The sequence below is a fragment of the Hibiscus syriacus genome, unplaced genomic scaffold (genome assembly GCF_006381635.1).
Source record: "Hibiscus syriacus cultivar Baekdansim isolate YM2019G1 unplaced genomic scaffold, ASM638163v2 tig00112215_pilon, whole genome shotgun sequence".
NCBI classification, from domain to species: Eukaryota; Viridiplantae; Streptophyta; class Magnoliopsida; order Malvales; family Malvaceae; genus Hibiscus; species Hibiscus syriacus.
Window position 1 is genome coordinate 2,939,434 of NW_024063268.1, and position 21,814 is coordinate 2,961,247.

A 21,814-nucleotide genomic window follows, 5' to 3' on the forward strand; every position below is an offset into this window, starting at 1 on the left:
TTTTTATATTTTCAATTTTGTAAAAAAATTATATAAATTTTTTGAATTTAAATTTTTTAAAGAAAATATATAAAGATTTTCTAACTTGTTAAAAAAATTAATATATAATAAGAACAATTTGGTCAAATATACATTCCAATAATCTTTTATTCCTTTAACCAAACACGATAATCTTACATTCCTGTTAAACCAACCAAACACAAAATACAACATTTCCAGTAATCATATTCTCTAATAATCTTTTATTCTCACTGATAATATTACATTTCGTGAACCAAACGAACCCGAATAATCCTTTTACCACATTAGAGTGCCATACAGATGGACCAAGCATAGGAATCTAGATAAAAGTGCTACTCTTTCCGCTTAAGATTGAGATTTTCCCTTCTCAGAAGACACATCAGATATATAGTAAATTATTTAAGTTTGATCCATATTTAATTTGAATAGATTCAATCTTGAGTTTTTAATAATTTGAACCAAATTACTTAAAATGTGACTTAAAAATCTTTCGAACAACTCTAAATTATTTAAAAAAATTAAATTTTAAATTATTAATAATATTAATTTTTAAATTATTAATAATATTAATATTTATATACTGATTTTTTAACTTAATACAAAAATAAGTGTCTAAATTATGTCTCGAAATACGTTTTAGTGTTTAAAGAATAGGTGCATAGCGTTTTCTCCATTATAATTTTAGGTACATACCGTTATATTTTTAAATTTTTAATAATAAAAATATTATTTATTCAAAAAAAAATTAAAAAAAATCAAACTTCCCTTCCCCCTCGTCCTCTGTCTCCCTCCCATTACCCCACCTCCGACAGAGAACAGTCACCATCGGTCAGGTTTTATTCGGAACACATCAAGAAACACAACGGTAGGGTTGTGTAATGTACAGACGGGTATAAGCGTCGAAATCACCGAAAAACTTAAAACGGAAAACCTAAAAATATGGCGACCCTTCAAGGCATTTTCACGACCATCGGCATAGGTCCACGGTGAGTGGGGGACAGGGTTTTTTTTTTAATTATAATATCATCTTTCTAAAATAAAATAATTTGTGAAATTTTATATATGTGACACATGTCAGATAACACCTAAATTTAACGTTCGTTATGATCCAAACACCTAAAAGTTTAACATTAGAAACTTTAGGCACTTAATTTTAGCAAAAATTTCTTTAAGTATCAAATTGTATTTCGAGATATAGTTTAGACATTTATTTTTGTATTAAGCCTGTTTTTTTAAAGATGCAACATAAAATTTTCATGTACTTGAATTTTAACCGATCTAAGTTTGATAATGTTTCGAGTTCAAACTTTTTTCGAACTCAAGTCGAACTTCAATTTTTAATTTCAAGTCAAACTTAACCATTTTAAAGTATCAGTTTTCAAGTCTAATTCAATTAAACTTTTTAAATCAAATCGAAATTAATAATACTAACAAGAGGATGAGATATATAATAAGTGACGTAAAAGTAGGGAAACCAAACCCCAAGTCAAACAGGATAAAGAGCAGGAAGTCAATAATTTCGGCTTAATCACATTTGTATAGCAAAATAACAATGTTTCTATATTGCAACAAAATTTTGATTAGTTTAGGCTGGAAATGGAGTTATGGTGTTAAATAAATGGAGTACTAAACGGCATGTTCAACTCTTAAGGTTCACTTGTATTGGATATCCGAATTCTGGGAACGAAAAATACTTCAACCATCTAATTTTCTTCTCCTAGCAGAAGGAAGCCACTGAGACAGATTTCCCAACTCACAAAAGTACAACTAACATTGTACGAACCAAACAACTTCAGTAGTTAAGGAATTTTTGTTATCCATTGAGATCCCTAGTTCGAGCGCAAAGTGTACAAGGATAAAAGCTTTCATTTTCAAATGGTTAAAAATCTTTGAACATATACTAATTTATATTCACCCAGATTTATAAAAAAGAATGCAACCAATATTAAATAAAGATGCTGCAAGTAAGAGAGAAGTATCATATTATTGAAGATAAAAGTGTGGTGGGTGTCATAGTCTGAGAGTATGATGGTCATAACTTCCCTACTCCCCACCCCAGTTCCCACACAATAGAAAGGCAGAGCCCAGAACTCTTTTATATAGCCAAAAAGTCTTCAAGTTTCCTTTGGATGGATTTAAAACAAACGAAGTCTCTTTTATTGCATTGTCATGCCATGCATTGGCAGTTTTCTTTGGCCTAGAGAATTACAGCCACCTCCATTGCGCCTGCTCCGTACCCTTCTCCGCAGTTTGCTTCAGCCTCCTCTCAGCAGCTGCTCCACTGCTTTCAGGTTCAAACCACTCATACTCTAACGCCTTCTCTGATGCATTCATCTCATTCTCCTCTGGGAAAACACCAATCCAGTCTTCATCAGTAGGAAGTTCACATAGTGGCTCCAGTTCTTTTTGCTCAAATATGGATGTCATTTCAGCTGGTAGTGTTTCCTCTCGAAAACAGAATTCATTCGTGGATTGCATTCCCATCTCCAATGGCTTCAACAAATCTGAAACTACTCCACCCTCCACTACATCAGTTCTGCATCTTGAGCCTTCTCCATCAGCTATGACATTTTTTCCACATTTTGCTTTGCCAGGATAATGGGAACCGATTGCACTCGAGGATTGAATTCCCATCTTCTGAGGCGCCATCAAACCTAAAACTACTCCACCCAGCTCTACAATGGTTCGATATTTAGAGCCTTCTCCATCACCTAAAACATCTTTTTCACATATTGCTTTACCAGGATAATGAGAACCAATTCCACACTGGGATTGCATTCCAGTCTGCAGTGGCGACAACAAATCTGAAACTACCCCACCATGCTCTACATTGGTTTTGTATTTAGAGCCTTGTCCATCAGCTATGACATCTTTTTCACACATTGCTTTATCAGGATAATGAGATCCAAGTCCACTCTGGGATTGCATTCCCGTCTGCAGTGGCGACAACAAATCTGAAACTACCCCACCATGCTCTACATTGGTTTTGTATCTAGAGCCTTGTCCATCAGCTATGACATCTTTTTCACACATTGCTTTATCAGGATAATGAGAACCAATTCCGGTCATGTAGTCGATGGTCTGAAATCCATTCAACCCTGTCATGACTTGAGAAGGTGGACACCATGCAGATGAGGAAGCACCACTGTTACTTTGAGGGAGACACTCTTGCATCCTCCACCATGAAGAAGCATGCTCAGCATTTTGTACACTGTTATCCTCATTGATTGGGTTTACCATCATGCTGGTCTCGCCTGATTCCTTTTGTTTTCCCTTTGTATTCCACAATGCGGATAAATCAAGTTTTGGTTTTCCTGAATCATGATTGGGAAAAGAAGACTCCAACTGAATCTCATTGCTTTTATTAGCAGCATAATCCTTGAAAGAATCAATCATGTCCACATTATAACCTGCAGTCACCTTTCCTCTATTCCGAAAGAAGGTTGGACCATCCATTGTTTCGCCTGCCAATGTCTGATATCCACTAGAATCCCCAAGCAGATGTGAAGATGGAGCAAAACCCCCCCTACTCACAGACGGAATCATGTTCCCTTGCAAGACACCAGGTTGACTAATTCCTCCAGTTAAAGCATTATTAATGGTCATATTGTCATCCATTGGTGCCTGTCCTCCATGTGAGAATCCACTGTGAAGGTTCATTTTATCTACTGAAATATTTTGGCATCCAAGTGTACTTGAAGGGACTTTAAAAGATGGAGCAACCTTTATATTTGACGCAGATGGTGCATTAGGAATTTGCATATTTGGGGGCCAGACCTGACGATTTGTAGTCACATTCCAAACTCTCATGGCTTCAGAAATGTAACTATTTACCTTCTTCATGGCAACATTTTGAGCTACCGGACCCAAATCTTTAGAAAACCGCTTTAAGCTCTCTAAATATCCAATATCTGCCTCAGCATTCTGAATGTATAAGACAAATAATCAGTAAATAATATATGATTATAAGGGGAATGTTATTCTCAAAAGGCTTTCGATTGAAAACACACTTCTTTGGTTTTTAATGAAGTGCATGTCCAGAGAAAGATGTAAAAATAGAAAATTTTTAACCGATAAACCCCAAGAGAATGTAATAATGAGGCAATTAAAACCTTTTCATCATCACACACTAACTGTTCCAAAAAAAAAAAAGATTAACGACCTGGTGATCCGGGCACAAATTCTACTGTCTTTGTTCCTTTTCTTTAGCACTCACAATTAATAAACTATCAATATTGCTCATAATCCTGCTAATAAATAAACTATCAATATTGCTCATAATTCTGTTATAACAAATAAACTATCAAGATTGGAACAAAAAATATTTGTTCGCCAACTTGAGGGGAAGTTTTAGAATCTGCTGTCGACCAAGAAATGTTTCATCTTTAGGAGTATTTAAGTTAGATTATAGGAGTATGTTATCTTATAAGCATACTCTGCATTAAATGTAATGAAGTTAGTTTAACATATTATAGAAGTAAAAAATATTGTGTATTTGACAAGATTAGAAGAAACAATACTCACCAGCACAAGTGGCTTTGGACTGTTATAAACTGCTGAGACTAAAGATCCATTCTCACTAAGTAAAGACTTCCAAGGTCTATAGGTTTGACGCCTTTCCACATCAACATCATTAAATCTTCCATGAGCTCTATAGCCTGTTTAAAAATAATTTTGAAAACCATCAAATTAATTTGAATAAGATTAAGCTAAGCACAAAAGAGAATCTCACAAGTTGGGAGTTATATGACAACGTTTATCACTAAACAGATCTATTGCTGCATTGTTTTTGCAGATATTCATATAAATCTCAATATGTATATATTTTATTTCTTAATATTTGATACTTATACCAATAAGAAACATTTATTTTTTTATCAATACATTTTTGAAGTAAAAAGGGATAGACATGCTTAAACTAAATTTCAATAATAATAAAAAACTAGATAACCCCAATTGGGCAGCATGACCTACCCCTAGCTGCAATGCTAGCATTACTCTTGTTGTTACAGTTCAAAATTCCAACTCCAGCATTTGTCCTCCTACCAAGTCCCATTCTTTGTAGGGAAGCATCAGATTCGAAGCTTTCAGGATCAGTTTTAAGAGCATGGAATAGCTTTGTAGCTAGTTCTTTCAGTGCACGTGCCTGGAAAACCAAAAATCATTTAGTTCAGGAAACGAAAAAAAAATCTAACATCAAAATTTTGCGGCCAAGTTGTCGACGATATTGTCACAAAGTTCACATGATCAGTAAAATTTTGGTTGACTTACCTGTCTGTAGTATATGGTATTTGAAGCATTGAAAAGCATGGCATTGTTGGGTACCAAAAATACATCATGCTGTGTAAAAGTATAGAAGGAACCAATTAATTAAAATGATCCACAAATTTTATATGACGAGAAGCCCCATAAAAGGTAGCATTTTTGGACCAGACCTCAAAATTTTCCAGTGTTTGATAACTTCCTTCATTCAGTTTCTTTGCAATCGTGCCAAAATCCATTGGTTCTTTGATGACATCATAATAGTGTTCAACCTTTCATTTTAAGAAATGAAGTTAATTAACCCCCTTTGATTATGTTTCTTTCCATGATCACAACCCCTCTTCAGAGTTTTTCAAAAACAATGAAATAATTTTTAGCTTTGAGTCCATCTTTTTAATTTTGATCGAAATTATAGATAGTGTAAAGTTTAAGATGTTAACCAATAATCAAAGGTTTTGAAAAATTCGAAAGGGGGCTGTTATCATGGATAGAGAAACTGGAACACTTGAAAAAGAAAACAATAAAACAGTTACCTCTTCTGGGTTTACTGGCTCTGCAAATATTTTATATGTGTCTCTCCTACAATTCAGATGAAAAGGGAAATAGCAAAAACAAATCTCTAAACAATCACTACCATATAATTCAATCTTTTTTTCTCATAGAGGAAATAGGATATTCAATCCATTATATTTCTTAGTTGAAATTCTGGGAGCTTGTCTAGTCTACAAGATAACTATATACCTTTGCAATATACCTAGTAATAGTTCAAGCTTGCCTTTTTCAGGTATTGCAGCTCCAGAAGGCACGATAGCTGCTTAATGTACAATGAGCAATAAATGAATAACTATGGAATACATCATCACGATTACACATAAGAATTGACAAACTGTACTTTCAGTTTTAAATCAAAGCATGAGCTAACCATCATTTTTTACAAGGCCATCTTCTTCATTCCCTGAGTCAGTCTGCAGTTTGATCAAATAAGCTTTAACATTATATGAAAAATAACGAAAATGGATTAACTAAAGCTATCTGAAACAAACACAGAAATAAAATGTATCAGTAAACTAGTGCCAATCAACTTTCATATATTTGCACAAGATAACTGTCGCACGCCCCTGCTTTCATCCACTTTTAGCATATTTTGTATTTTAATGATACCACAGTAACACCTATTATCCAGAAAAAAGGCTCTACTATCATACACAAACTGGATGGCAATTGCACTAAGAGAAGGGTTACATTTTTGACTGGTCAAACAAGACGACAAAAATAATCTGTAGAAACTAGAAAGATTCTTAAGAATGAGATGTTACCATTATAGTAGTACTTCAAAAAAACTGTAAATATATTAGTTAGGATCCTGTATTTGTTAAATATAACATCATTTCATTAAATGGAAAGTAATAACCTTCTTCATTTTCTCGAGATCTTTGTGATATAGATCCCAACTTAAACTTTCACACTAGATTCAATTTATCATCTACAATAGCACCGATTACCAACAAATGACACTCCAATAAATTTAGAGATCATGGCATCATAACTATGGAGTAATGAAGTTTTGATAGGATCCCTTCCTGGAAAATATATAATATCATAAATGACTAAATTAGTAGCAATTAGAATCATCTGACACAGCAATCTAGTTGTGTCACAAAAGTATAAAGCTATGGCATAAAATAATGAGTGCAACTGCAAGGTAAAACATTTGAAATGGATAAGCAACAAAAGGTACCTTCTGAACTTTATATTCAACTGAATTAACAAGATCTTGGACAGTTCTGGCCTTAACCTTTTTCCTTCTACGCTTTTGGTTCAAAATATCTTGCCCCTTCTCTGGTTCCTCCTCGTCTGCCACTTCACATATCACATTACCCTTATTTTGACTCCTCGCTTGTGCTTTCCGTGCATCCAGTTCAACTATCCGTGGACTCCTTCTATATACCCCACTTAACATAATGTATTACTCTCTGGTGTTCTCACGATAAATTTCAAAAGATGCACTTTTGTACCTTTATTAGTACAAAAATGCATGAATTTTCCCCCTTTGTTTCTGTTGACCTGTTTCAAAAGTCAAGTTATAAATGTCAAGGTAAGAAATACAGTACAGAGTGAAAAAATTTCATGTCAAATTTCAAATTGAACAACAAGAAACTAGCATAATTAGTTTCACTTGTTTTAGGATAAAAAATATAATTCAATAGCATCTTATTTAGGAAAATATTCGATGAAGACTAGATTATGAAGACAGTGCAATAGTTATTGTCCAGATCAGACAAGTTACATGCATGTTCATCAAAAAATTTGTTTGTTGTATGACACTTCAGCAACACTTCTTTTTTCTAAGAAAAAGGTAAACATGTGAGATTAAACAGGTAATAGCAACAGTACAGCTACATTTATATAGATTTACAAACACTAATACAAACTGAAATCCTAATAAAGAAAAACGATAAGAGTGTTAGAGGAAGACAGAAACATAGAGAATGCTAGACATATATTGTCTATATGAAGTAAGAATTCTTCCATTCTGAGCTTCCTCCTTTACTTTGGCATGCCAACCAATGAACAACATTATCTCTCATACCAAAAGTGACCAACTTACACACAATGCTACACAAAAGTACTGCTTGAAAAGCCTTTAAACCAAGCTAGTTTAAATCTCAAGATTGTCAGCCCCAAACCGATAGCAATTTCAACATTATCATATAACTATCACCTAAAAATTGGACCCATTGTCTAACAAGATAGTAGAATATCTACATTTTACGGGATACATCATGAATGAAAACAATTATTTAGCCGACACAACAACAACAACAAACAACAAAATCAAAAAAGCAACCTTGTTTTTATGGGCAGATTAAGACTCTTTTTCTCACGAGTATAGTTTAATTTTTTTCCCAATCTAACATGAGTGAAACTGATCTCCTAAAGAATATAACCAACAGTGTTGCAATAAAATAATCCAATTTAATAATGTAAATGATGCATACATATAAACATAAACATGATTTCAAAAATTATCATGGGTTAGATTTAAAATGGTGAAGCAACCACAGCATTTAAAATAGAAAAAATCGGAGAATGTACTCTAAGTTTTAGACGTAATCCAAGAAGAACAGAATTACCAACTCTGCCTCTTTCGAGCAAACAATGATGAAAGAATTTTCTTGATTTTTCAGCTAAAATTGAGATGACCTGTATTTTTTTCTCTGTTTGTGAAGTTCTGATGAGGAGAATACGACCGTTTTATAAGGTATCTTAATTAATTCCCCATTTAAGGTAACCTAGGTGGATTCGCCAAGATATTAACACATAATGGCCAGAAAAGGTATCGCTGCATGGAGAGTTAGAATTGACATATGTACACTGAGCAAAAAAAAAAATGATCTATCATGATGACGCTCTGCTTACGCCAATAAGGACAAAAAACCAAAAGTTTCACTCAAAACTCAATATCAACCTGAGAAGCAAGGAAAAATAAGTAACAAGGATTTCTTCGTTTCTAAAACATTTAGATGTATTAACAAGGAATGATTTGTTTCAAAACAATAATTTCAATAGAAGAGAATCGAATTTATATTATGAATATGCAGGAAAATGATATAGCCATGAAAAGGAAAGAAATAAAACATCTTCATTTCAAGATGATTTGGATGTTCAAACAGATCATGATTTGTAAAGATTTTCAAACAATAATTTAGCCAGAAGAGTTTGAAATTTATATTATGAATATTCTGGAAAAACAATCAAACCACAAAAAGATAAAAAGAAATGATTAGAACGCCTTCATTTCAAGCACATTTGGATGTTCAAAAAAGGTACAAGTCATATATGACAAAATTTATGTGGGTTTAATGCATCATATATTTTACACAACAAATATCTATTACAAACCAAGCCATAGATTTTCCACAATCACCTTGTCACATTTTTGGTTTAAGAGCTGCAATTATAAAATTACTCTTCCAGCACGTGTAACTTTAAAATGCTTTTTCAAATTATCCTGGAGTCTAATATGCTTGGCAAGCTCATCATGTAGACATCATTGTTAGCTAAACCGTTTCTTAAGTGTTCTCAAATCAGTGAATGTACATAAATAAATATATATATTAGAGGTTTTGGTGTACTTAAATGTACTGCAGCTTCAATGTTCCGCTTAAGAACAAATTGAGCAACAAGTATGACAAGTAATTCTTCTCATTACTGATATAAGGCACAAACAGTGTTACTTTTATTCAAGGGAAAAAAGGAAGTAATAACGATAGCTATAACCTGATGCATGTACAACAAGGTAGCTCTTTCGCTCATTGGGACGCATTTGAAAGTAATGAACTGTCGAATAAGTTGGGAAGACGATCCCTGCATTCTATCCCCGTAAAGACTGCGCGTTAACTCCATTTCTTTAGCTTTGAATTTGATGCACTGTGTAGCACAAGGGGATAGAGAAAAGCATTTTAGTAGTATGGAAATGAAAGCGAGAATCGAGTCCAAACACATATATGGGTACTCAGAGAAGATTTCGAAAGTCCACATTGTCATAAAACGGATTGCATTTCAGATAGCCTGGTGTTGTAACAACGAATAAAGCAAAGGATTGATAGTTGTTACAAACATGAAACAAGGATGGATTCTTACCGAAGAAATTCTGGAAATACGGCCTCGCATTTTGTGAAAATATTGGAAGAGGGCTTGATGAATGATTGAAGCCATTGAGAATTCCATCTCCATATGCGTACGCTTATCGTGCTTAACAGTAGCACACATCATTTAATCATTAACTGTTCCCGATTTAGGGAACAATCAGTATAATTTTTTCTTCTTTTTGAGGATGGAGTAATCAATATAAGAAATGGGTGAAAAGGAAAGTGTAAAACAGAATAGAAAGCACCGAACAAAAACGAAAAAGAAAGCCATGAACTCATGCACTGCACAATTAGGAAATTCCATTTTCGATGGATTTCAGAAATGTTTTGAACGGTTGCTTTGGGGAGTTTCTGCACAATTCTACAAATGTTGTGAAGGAAATCTAATTTATTAGTTTATTTTTTATATTATTATCAACATTCAATTTATACATAATGTTAAAATATAAAAAATAAATTAAATAAGATTTTTTGTAATTTTATATTAAATAAAATCCCATCTTCATCTATGATATATCTATTAAAGTTCCATATTCATCTATCATTTTCTAAAGTAGGGTAAATTACGAGTTTAGTACTAAAACTATTAATTTTGGTATGTTTTAGTACTTAAATTTTAATTTTTTTCAAAACCATACATAAAATTTAGTTTTTATTTTATTTCAGTACTTCGCCGTTAAAATTTTTAGCTTTTGTTTCATTTTAGTATATTCGTTCAAAATTTAACGTTAAGTTTTGAAAATTTGAAAGTTTAGGTACTAAAAAGGACCAAAACTCATAGTTTAGGCACTAAACACGTTAAGTTTTTAATAGCGGGATACAAAAATAAAATGAAAACTAAAGTTTATGTATGGTTTTGAAAAAAATAAAAGTAGAGATATTAAAACATACCAAAACTGATAGTTTATATACTAAATGCATGGTTTACCCTTAAAAGTAATATCTATCATTCATAATCTATTATTAAAAATAAAAAAAACACATGCTAATTTCATAAAATAACTAAAATTACATTAATTTTATGAAAATATATTAATTATAACCGGACGTGGGAAAAGGGTCATTCGGATTGTGTTTGGGTCGAGTCATTTCGGGTCTAGATTATAATTGGTTTAATTTTATTCGGGTTAGATCAGATCTAGTTTGGATTTAGTTCGGGTTTAAGGTAACTCGAGTCGGGTCGGGATCGGGTCAAGTCAATTTTTGAGTCGGGTGATTATCAGATCGGTTGTTTTCAATTAAGATCAATATCAGATCGGTTGATTTTTGGGTCTGGTCAATATTGAGTCAGATCAATATCAGATTAGTTGATTTTTGGGTGGGGTTAATACCGGATCGGCTAGATTTCAGTTCGAGTAAATATTAGACCGATTGATTTTCGGTTGGTCAACCTTTAGATCAGGTCAATTCGGGTTGAATTTGTTATGAGTCTAATCAAGTATATATATAATTATTGATGTATTCTTGTAAAAAATATGTTTCTTGTTTGTTAATCTTATCATTTAGGTCTAATTTCAATTTTCAATCATTCACTATTTTGAATTAAACCATCATTTAGAGATGATAAATCGATAATTTGACACAAATACGATCTTATAATGTGTATCAGAGTTTGTTATCAAAATTTTATATTGATATTGTATGAAAATTGTATCTATTTGATAAAGAAATGATTTTTTATTAAAAATTTTATTTCCAAATATAAATTTAATATTTTTAATAAATTTTTAAAAATAATACATAACGTTATTTGTTAAGTTTTAGTCGTAACATAAGTAAATTTTATATTATTTTTATTATAAATCTAATATTATTTTCTTTATTTTAGTTGTTTTCTATTATTTTTATTATAAATCTAGTATTTTTATTACAAGTAAGATAAGTAAACTTTATTTGTTTTTGTTTTCAATCTTACAATAAGATTCTTACTTCTATATTCCTCTTATGTAACATAAGTAAACTTTCTATTATTTTTTATTATAAATCTAGTATTTTTATTACAAGTAAGATAAGTAAACTTTATTTGTTATTGTTTTCAATCTTACAATAAGATTCTTACTTTCGGTTTGGATTAATTTATGTTCAGATTATTTTCAGGTCGGGTTAAATTCGATTCGGGTTTTGGTTTGGGTTAATTTCGGTTCGGATTGCTTTCGGTTCGGATTGCTTTTGGTTCGGGTTGCGTTTGGTTAGGGTTAATTTAGGCTTCGCTAAATTTTGAATCGGGTATGGTTCGGGTCGAATATGGGTCGAGTATCATATCGAATTTGGTTATCATGTTCAGGTTAATATATGGTATTGGGTCGGGTAAATCAGTTCGGGTAATCATGTTCGGGTCAAGTTTGTCAGGTCTAACTATACCATAAATTATAATATTATTGTTTACAAGTGGTAGTATTTGTTCTAAACACTCTCAATCATTTAAAAATGAAAGCACAAATACCTTACAATTACTGGTACTCAAATCTAAGACTTCTAACAATAACAATCATTTATTTAACTATTAAATTCACTTTATTCGTACTATAATAAATTAAATTTAACTTAAAATGTTTATTTTCAATCGTATAATGAATGAATTAGAATGTTTTGGAGAACTTGTGTCTACATCCCTAGACAAAAATCAGATTTCTTTTTTCATTTTTAAGTTTGAGATCTCATATAATAAACCAGCATGTCCCAAAGGATATGTAAATTTTACGTTACGTTTTTAAAATATTTTATAGTAAGGAAATAAAATATTAGAATTTTCAAAGATTGAATTGAGGATGAGAATAAATAAAAAAAAAAAATTTATTGAACACTATGAATTTAATGAAATTTTTAGAAATAATTGATTACAATTGAATGGAATAAGAGAAAAAATTTAGAAAATTTTTTGTTAAATTTTATCTTGAAAAAATAATGTTTTCTAAGTAGATTTTTAAAAATATGGGCCCCAAATTTTGGGCCATATACTTGCCGATGGATGAGTATAATTAACTCTAAAATTGATATGAATCAAATATAAAAAATATTAAATTTAAAGATTAAATATTATTTATCTTATTTTTTTTAATAATTGATCAGCGAAGAATAATAGATGAAGACACTCTTTGAAAAATTATGAATGATAAATATGATTTTTAAAAGTGGTATACATATATAAAACTTTGATAATAGATGATGATTTTTTATAACCATCTAATTTTTATTATTAGTTAATTAATTTGAATTGGGTATTGTCACACCCCCAACTTTTCTGGTTAGAATTTTCAGCATATTAAGGACTAAATTGAATTTAGATTAAGGCTTGAAGTCTAAAACTTGAGCTTTAAAGAGATCAATGGCTTCGAGTGAAATTTATTCATCTGAGCTTGAAAGACATGAAATAAAATAAAAGGAAAAAGTAATTGTGTAATAGGTTTGAACCTATAGCCTTTATAATACTAGGGAAAGGCTTTACTAACTACACTAAGGTACTATTGAGAATAAATAACAAAATATTAAAATAACAGGGTTAAAACCCAATGTGAAAAACATTTTTCTTCCTCCTCTTTTCTTTCTCTCCCAAGTAACGAAATATCTCTTTCCCTCGTATCCATCTTTGAACGTTAATTTATTTTCGTTAAAGCATTGGTTCACGGCACTGCCACCATCGTTATCTTCCCAGTCATCTCATGACCAAAACCGAAGGCCCCACTAACCGTAGAACCCCACCGGTAGTCGTAGAGAACATCATGAAGTTCATCGGAAAAATAAAGGGTCTACACGATTTTTGAATGTTTCGCCATCGTTCAATTGTCGATAAGTCATCGCCATCATAAGGGAAGAACAAGGAGGTGTTGCAGTCATTTTAAAAATCCATCACGCTTTATTATTCATTGCAACTGGACATCGGCATTGGATTCATCGGCCCATGAATTGTATTTCTGAAAATTTTGGTGGTCGTCCGACCACTGTAGACGTCACACGCGCCCCACACGCAGCTTCCTACGCAGAGGTGTCGTTCTCTGCCTGGAGAATTTCTAGAAACCGGTCTGAACCGGTTTGGACCTATCTAAGCTGAGCTGCTTGAGCCAAGCTGTCTAAACTACTTGAACCAGAACCGAGCCAAGCCGTCAAGTTGACCATTGGACATCGTTGATCGTTATTGACCTAACATTGACTTTTTTTAAAACCCACATATCTTGATGTTTTTGAAGTTCTGAGTCTGTTTTTAAGGTTTGTTTTGTCAAATTTGAACTGAGTAAGTTGTTTTCAGCGTTTTATCTTCTGATTCGATCCGTTTTTCAGATTAAGTTATATTTTTGACGTAATTTCTTTTGTTATGTATCCAAGATATTTTGGGATGTCGAATTCAAGTTCAATTGTGATCAAATAGAGTTGAAATGGTCGATCGTTGTAGCTCAGAAATTGAGGTAATACTTTACTACATTTTTACATGCTTTATGGAACAAGTTAGTATTGGATAATGCATTGATAAATATGATTGGTCGATTTTACATATTTGATTATGAATGGACTCAAATTGAATGCGGTAAAAAGTAGTAAACTAGATAAGACTCGATTGAATCGTGCAAGAAAACTAGAATATTGATAAGAAATAAATTTAAAGTTAGTGATTAATCAGCAAAGGAATTAGTCTCGGAATCCTTAAATTTTGGATATAATCGTTAAAAGCTTTAATGTTAGAGATGTTTGGATAGGACAATTATGAAAAATACCCTTGTGAAGTAAAAATGACATTAATTGTCCCTAAAAGTGGGTATAACCCTGAAAAGTCATACTTGATTAGATAGAACTACTGTTTTACATGTTAAATACTCAATATGTTTAGAAGATTCCTGATAATCGATTATTACCTTCGAGATGGAGAAACATACTTAGAATTTTTTATTTCTTGAGCAAGCCCCTGAAGACCAAATTACTAGAAATAGTGCATCTATTTTTGATTGAGTGAGATGACTGTGATAATGGGAACAACATGGGAACTCATATTTTCATTCACTAGAATCTTTGAATCATTGATTAAATTCCTGATCATTTTGGAAAACCCCAAAAACCAATTTCTACCTTTGGAATTTCAAAATCCATTGATATCTTAATTTTTGAATGATCATTTGAAGACTAGATTACTGAATGTATGACACGACACTGAAGTATTTAAAATAATCGGATTATCCTCAAGTTTTGAAATGACCAATCTGCCTTAGACCCCAAAATGGTCAAAATACCCTCGATCCCCTAAATAACTGAAATACCCTCGAGTACTGAAATGACCTAAATAATCTCATGACCTGGAAATAAGTGGATGCCATTGGATAATTAAGGAAACCCCGATAAATATAAGTGTTGAATTGCCCCTTAAGGCTCGGAGCACGACCCAAGTACGTCAATTATTCTGGATACTTTTGTAATTCAAAAATAAAATAAATACTACCAGAATGCATGTTCTTCTCCTCAAGATCCGTTCAAGGGTGATTCTAAAGGTGCCTAACTCAACCAGTGTAGTTAGTATTAATAAGTGAATATTCTTGAAGTAAACCAGTCCAAATGACTAACAAGTATCGTAGGGTTAGGATTTGTTTAATTCGATTTGACTTGAAATCCTGAGAATTTAATATGAATTTAGAATACTACAAATTATCGTTTTACCCTTATTGGGTTAATTTAACAAAAATTCCTTTGGAATCAAAATATCTAAAATGCCCTTGTGGGCTTGAATAATGGAATCACTCCCAGTATAACATAATCCTAAATTATCCTGATGTAAAGTGTAATGCCCTAAAGTCGGGTCGGTTTCGGGTAGATTTCTGGATTTTCGATAAAAAGGAAGAAAAATTCTAAAATTCATATTTTGGTTTTAAAAATATTTTGGAAAGGTTTTAAGTGATTTTATATGATTAATTTTAAATATGAAAGTTTAATTAAATGATTTGGTAACTGAATTGAAATAATTATAAATTATAATTTCGGTGATCATTTTGTAAATTTTTATAATATCCAAAGTCTATGAAGCAATTACACCAAGGCTTATGTTTAGAGTTTTTCTTTCTAAATTAAAATGTTTTAATTTTACTTTTTTACCATTTTTCCATCTATATTCATTTTAATCTAAATTACATTTACTTGTTTTTATACACATGCTTTTCATTTCCTTCTCATTTTACATTTTAGTAACTTCTCTTAACTTCCTCAATTTTCTCTGATTTTCTCCCAAATAAGCTGATCAATTCTTTCTCTTTTTCTTCTTGATTTCTAAATTCACTCATCTCAATCTTGATTTTAATTCACAAGTTTCTTTTCTCTTCTCTTCTTGATTTTAAAGCTTGATCATAATGGAGTTCCATTGATGATTTCAATTTCAATCTATTTTCCAACAAGGTAAGGATCTTTTCCTTGTTTTTCTTTAAAGCTTCGAGGGCAAGTGACTAAGTGTTAATGATTCTATTGAATTGTTGATTTAATTGAAAGAATTTCTAAGATTTCAATTGGTTTTGAGAGCTAATTAATGTGCTTATTTCTTGAACTAGTTTTGAGGTTTTTTTTAATGAAATTGAGTTTTTTTGAGTGATTATAATCATAATAAATCAGTTTTTCGATTGCAAATGATTTGAATATTGATTTCATAAAATTAATGTCAATTTTCAATATTTTTGGGAATCTAGGAATTTAGGTTTGTAGATGTTAATTTGTGCAATTCTAGTTGAGTTAGATGTTGATTATAGTTGTTTTTTTATCAGCTTTTAGTGTGGAGATTCATGCGTTTCGATATGGAGCTTCTAGAGTGACGTTTCGGTAAGGTTTTTGGTGTTTTTGATGTTTGCGCCCTGTTTTAGAAACATAGTATTCTACTTTGTTTTAGATTAGATTTGGATGTGTCAATTTACTTTGCAAGGTTCTTATTGTGTTGTTTGTTGAGGAAACTTGGTGCTTTGAGTTTGGTGAACATTGAGGTAGTGTTTGGAAGCATTTTTGGTTTCTGGACAGCAAGGTGAGTGATTCTCATTCTTAGGAAATGAACATGATTCAAGGTTGAGGTTTGTGTAGTGTTGCATTTTTAATTTTGATATATTGTGTTATTTGGTTAATTATGATGATGGAATATGAGTTATGTTAATACATATGATACTATTTATTTCAGAAATGAGAATGTGAATTATGAATATGATGTGTTGTAAATGATGAATAAGATTTTAGAAATGGTTTGTGAAAATCTATATATATTCTAAATGTGAATTAGATGAGTTGAACTTTCTCACTGCCAAATATGTAGGTTGATCATGACAACCATCCGCTAGTGCGTTTCAAAATGTATTTGAATCAATATGTGAAAACTATGCATCATTGACAACCGCTCTTGGAGAAATGGATTAATTGACTATTGTTCTTAATAGGACCTTTGGATATGAAATGCATGCCTAGGAAAGAGTACTCTATGTGTTTTTATTAGTGTGTGATTTGGGATTATACGAGGTTCGGATGGTACATTGAGCTTTGCTCTGAGAAGATACGAGGTAAGGTTGGGCGTTGAGTTTGCTCCATAGTTCGTGGTTTTGGATCTATATGAGTCTGTAATCAAAATAGAAGTTGTCCAAATATGCATGATTAATTTTATGCAGGTGATTAGTTGACCAAATATGCATGTTCGTGATAAATCTGTAGTTTTTTTTTAAAAAAAGATTGATCCATTAGGAGAAATGATTAATCTCAAAGTTTTTATTTTGCAAAGAATCGATCCCGTGAAAAGGGTCGATCCCTGTGAAAAGGGTCGATCCCTTTCAAGAAAGGATCGATTCCCTCATTGTTTTACTCGATGGAAAAAGGTGAAATTGCATTCATTAATGGTCTGAAGTATTCTTAAATTCTAATTTGACCCTTGAATGATTATGTGAGTTCAATTTAACCTAGAAATTGATTTGTTTAATTACTTAAACTCTTAAATTAGAAATTTGATGAGATTTGAGTGATTACTTCTTAAACAAACTTAATTACATAATTGAACCCTTAATTTTATGTTACTGGTTTGTACATAAGTTTTGTATATTTATGTTTAGGTCTCTAATCTTGTATGATCAATTGAGTGATTGTATGATGTCCAATTGCTATGAAATTTTGTGTGCTGTTTTCTTATGAAATTTTTTAACACGTGGTAACCTTAATTGGGTAATTTGACTTGTTGATTTATTATATGACGTGAAATGACCAAAATACCCCTAAACGTTTAAATGTTATGTTTGCATGTTAATTGAGATTCAATTGCATGTTAGTTACATTGAACATTATGTGTGATGAATATTAAGAAATTTTAATTTTTTTGCTTCCGTGAAATGTTCGTAATGTGAATCGTGATTCGTCCAACACAATTGAAACCTAATGTATGCTTAGATATCCGGCTTGGACTCTTGGACCGGTATGGGGTATTATATATGTTGGTATCAGAGCCAAGTTACACAAATGTTGTGTTGATTAATTATGTGTATGTTATTGTAGGTCATGATAGGAAACGAGAACCAAATTGCCACATAGTTTTGAAATGTTTTTGCATGTCTTGCCTTGATCATTGGTGCGCTTCTCACTCTGATGTTGGTTTGTATGTGTTTAGTTAGAGTGACGGCACTGCAAATTCGTGTTATATTAGGAGTTCTGAGGTCGAGTTGTCCTGCTACTAAGGCAAATACGATCGAGGTCGGGAGTAGTGCTAATGGACCCGCTAATAGTTTCACAATCGAATCCTCTTATGGATGTGTTTAATTAGGCACTCTTGCGAGTTTTGCGTCAAGCTATTCCAGTTGAGGTGATTGTTCCTGTATCAATACCAATTGCTAGAGGATTACCGCTAGAGCGTCTGAGGGCTTTAGGAGCCAGAGAGTTTAGTGGTGTTCATCGTACCAAGCCGATAGTGATAGGAGAGTGGTTGAAGAGTGTTATCTGGGTTTTAGATCAAATGGGTTGTACCAAAGCTTAGAGGATGGGTTGTGTTACGTATTTACTTTAGGGTGACGCTCATCGTTGGTGGGTCATGACTCAGAGGAGTGCTACTGAGGATAAACTAACGTGGTCGTACTTTCTAGAGGTGTTTAGGCGTAAGTTTATGGGTACACGGTATACAAAGTAAGGAAGAAAGAGTTTATCGACTTGGTTCAGGGTCGTTCATCGGTATCTGAGTATGAGGCTTAGTTTGTTTGTTTGAGTGAGTATGCCCGAGATTCGTGTCTGCTTCGTTACCGGGTCTTTAGAGGTGTTCGACGTTCTGGTAGATCAGGCGAGGGATGTCAAAAGTACTTTAGGTGGACCAGTCAGGGAGTTCTCTGGAAAGAGGTCCGATGATGCTAATTTTTAGAACCGTTTGTCTAAGAGGGGTTAAGGATCAAATCATCTTGATTCTCGTCAGGGTTATTCTGGTAGAGATGTTGGATCATTTGGAAGTTGGCAGTAGTTTCTACTTTGTTTATATTGTGGTAAGAGTCATCTGGGTGAGTGTTGGCGTACTATTGAAGGTTGTTTCCGTTATGGTGACAAGGATCATTGGTTACGAGATTTTCTGAGGAGAGTTGAGCCTAGAGATGGTGCACATGTTTCTATTAGAAGAGGTGGTCGAGTTGGTATGGGTGGTCTGATGGGTCAGGGTCGTGGTCGTGTCGAGGTAGCTGAGACTGGTGGACCTGCTAGAGTGTATGCGATTCATAAGCCTCAAAATCATATTTTGATGGAAGTGATCACATGTACTTTTCTGTTAAATTCTTTTTATTTTCTTGCCTTGATAGATTCTAGTTCTATGCACTCTTATATCCTTGGTAGTTTGGCTAGTCAATTGAGTGTTCCTCTTTCTATTAAGAGTGTGGGTTTGGTTATAACTGGAGCTTTGTGCGAGAGATCACTTGTGGATCATGTGTACCATAGATGTCATTTGGTTGTTCAAGGTGAGGTTTTTTCGATTGATTTGATGGAGTTATCGTTCCATGGTTTTGGTGTTATTCTAGGCCAGATTGGTTAAGCGAGCATCGGGTGCACTTGGATTTCAAGTTGTCTCGTGCAATTCTGAAGATGACAGACTATGTTGAGTTAGTGGTTGTGGGTGAGCAGTCGGAGTTTCTTTCTAAAGTTGTGTCAGCTTTGAATGCAAATATGATGTTGGGTTGTGGGTGTGAGGCATACTTGGCAAACATACTTAATTCTGTGGTTGAGAGTTACGTGTGTAAGATATTCGTACAGTTTAGGACTTTCTGGATGTGTTTCTAGAAGAGCTTCCGGGTGGTTGGAAATTTCTGGGTTTACCATCGAGATGTGAGTTAAGTTTCATATAGAAACTTATATCGATTCATCCCATATGTTTATTGCGCCCTATAGCATGGCACCTAAAAAGTTGAAGGAGTTGAAAGTGTAATTGCAAGAGTTGTTGGATCAAGGTTTCATTCGTTCGATTATTTCTCCGTGTGGTGTTCCAGTTTTATTTGTAATGAAGAAAAATAGTACAAAGCGAATGTGCATTGATTATCATCAGTTGAACAAGTTTACGATAAAGAATCAGTATCCTTTGTTGAGGATCGATGACTTGTTTGACCAGTTTATGGGTGCCAATGTGTTTTTGAAGATCGCTTTGGGTACTATCAGTTAAATGTTAGTGAACCGAATATGATGAAGACAACTTTTTGGATGTGTTATGGTCATTACGAGTTCTTGGTGATGCCGTTTGGTTTAACTAATGCTCCAGCTGTTTTTATGGATTTGATGAATCACGTGTTTCACCCGCATTTTGATCATTTTTTGGTGGTGTTCATTGACGATATCTTGGTGTACTCAGCTTCTGAGGAGGATCATGATTTGTATCTCCAGGTTGTTTTGAAAAGAAGTTGTATGCTAAGTTTTCTAAGTGCGAGTTTTGGTTAGGCGAAGTGGCATTTCTTAATCATGTTATTTATTTCAAGGGTATTAGGGTTGATTTGAGTAAGGTTATGGTGATAGTTGAGTGGAAGACAACTAGGAGTGTTGTTGAGGTTCGTCGTTTTCTTAGGTTAGCGGGGTACTATAGACGGTTTGTTGAAGGTTTTTCAAGAGTAGATGCTCTGTTAACTAAGTTGTTGCAAAGGGATATTAAGTTTGAGTATATGAGTGAAAGGCATAATAGTTTTGAGTTGTTAAAGTTAGCTTTGATAGAGGCTCTGGTGTTAGTTCAATTGGTGTCAAGAAAGGATTTTATGGTTTACAGTGATGCGTCGATTATGGTCTTGGGTGCGTGCTGATGCAAGATGGAAATGTAGTGCTTATGCATTGAGGCAGTTGAAGTCGCATGAGCATACTATCCTATGCACGATTTGAAGTTGGTCGTAATAGTGTTTGCGTTGAAAATTTGGTGACGCTACTGTTTGGTGAGAAGTGTATTCTTTACACTGATCACAAGAGTCTCAAATACCTTCTCACTTAGAAGGAGTTGAATTTGAGGCAGAGGTGTTGGGTTAAGTTGTGAAGGACTATGACTTTGTGTGATTGACTATCTGGATAAGGTTAACGTGGTTACAGACATCTTGATTCGAAAGTCGATGGGTGAGTTACATGCTTTGTTTTCTCATTTGAGTTTTGTTGATGATGGAACGTTAGTAGCTGAGTTGCAAGTTAAGTCTGCGTGGTCTCAACAAATTCGGGATTTGCAACCAAGTGATGAGAAGTTGGAAGAAAAGTTTCAGCTAGTATGAGATGGTGTTGGAGGTGACTTCTCATTGAATTCTGAGGGTGTTCTATGCTTTTGAGGTAGGTTGTGTGGGCCTAGGGATAAGGGTCTAAGGTGTGAGATTCTCATAGAGACACATAGTGGATTGTTTGCAATGTATTCGGGTAGTACAAAGATGTTTCGGGACTTGCGTGAGTTTTTTTTTATGGTCTGGGTTGAAGCATATTGT

At 33.1% G+C, this 21,814-nt stretch overlaps 1 protein-coding gene across 3 annotated transcripts; it reads right to left on the bottom strand.

Annotated features, from left to right (window-relative positions):
- Positions 1 to 2,180: 2,180 nt before the first annotated feature.
- On the bottom strand, positions 2,181 to 12,470 carry LOC120175814. 3 transcript variants are annotated; one of them, XM_039182367.1, is made up of 13 exons: positions 12,460 to 12,470; positions 9,928 to 9,980; positions 9,565 to 9,714; positions 7,022 to 7,347; positions 6,206 to 6,248; positions 6,025 to 6,094; positions 5,817 to 5,862; positions 5,457 to 5,555; positions 5,293 to 5,361; positions 4,996 to 5,167; positions 4,546 to 4,679; positions 2,719 to 3,945; positions 2,181 to 2,538 (listed from the first exon to the last, which is right to left on the bottom strand). In XM_039182367.1, exons 4-13 carry the CDS (start codon positions 7,241 to 7,243, stop codon positions 2,227 to 2,229), a joined length of 2,394 nt encoding a protein of 797 aa, XP_039038298.1. In that variant the 5' UTR covers positions 7,244 to 7,347; positions 9,565 to 9,714; positions 9,928 to 9,980; positions 12,460 to 12,470; the 3' UTR covers positions 2,181 to 2,226. The 3 variants fall into 3 exon arrangements, with proteins under 3 accessions (XP_039038298.1, XP_039038300.1, XP_039038301.1); XM_039182369.1 differs by lacking the exon at positions 12,460 to 12,470 and having other exon boundaries at positions 7,073 to 7,347; positions 9,928 to 10,047; XM_039182370.1 differs by lacking the exon at positions 12,460 to 12,470 and having other exon boundaries at positions 3,019 to 3,945; positions 9,928 to 10,047.
- Between the last annotated feature and the right edge of the window lie 9,344 nt (positions 12,471 to 21,814).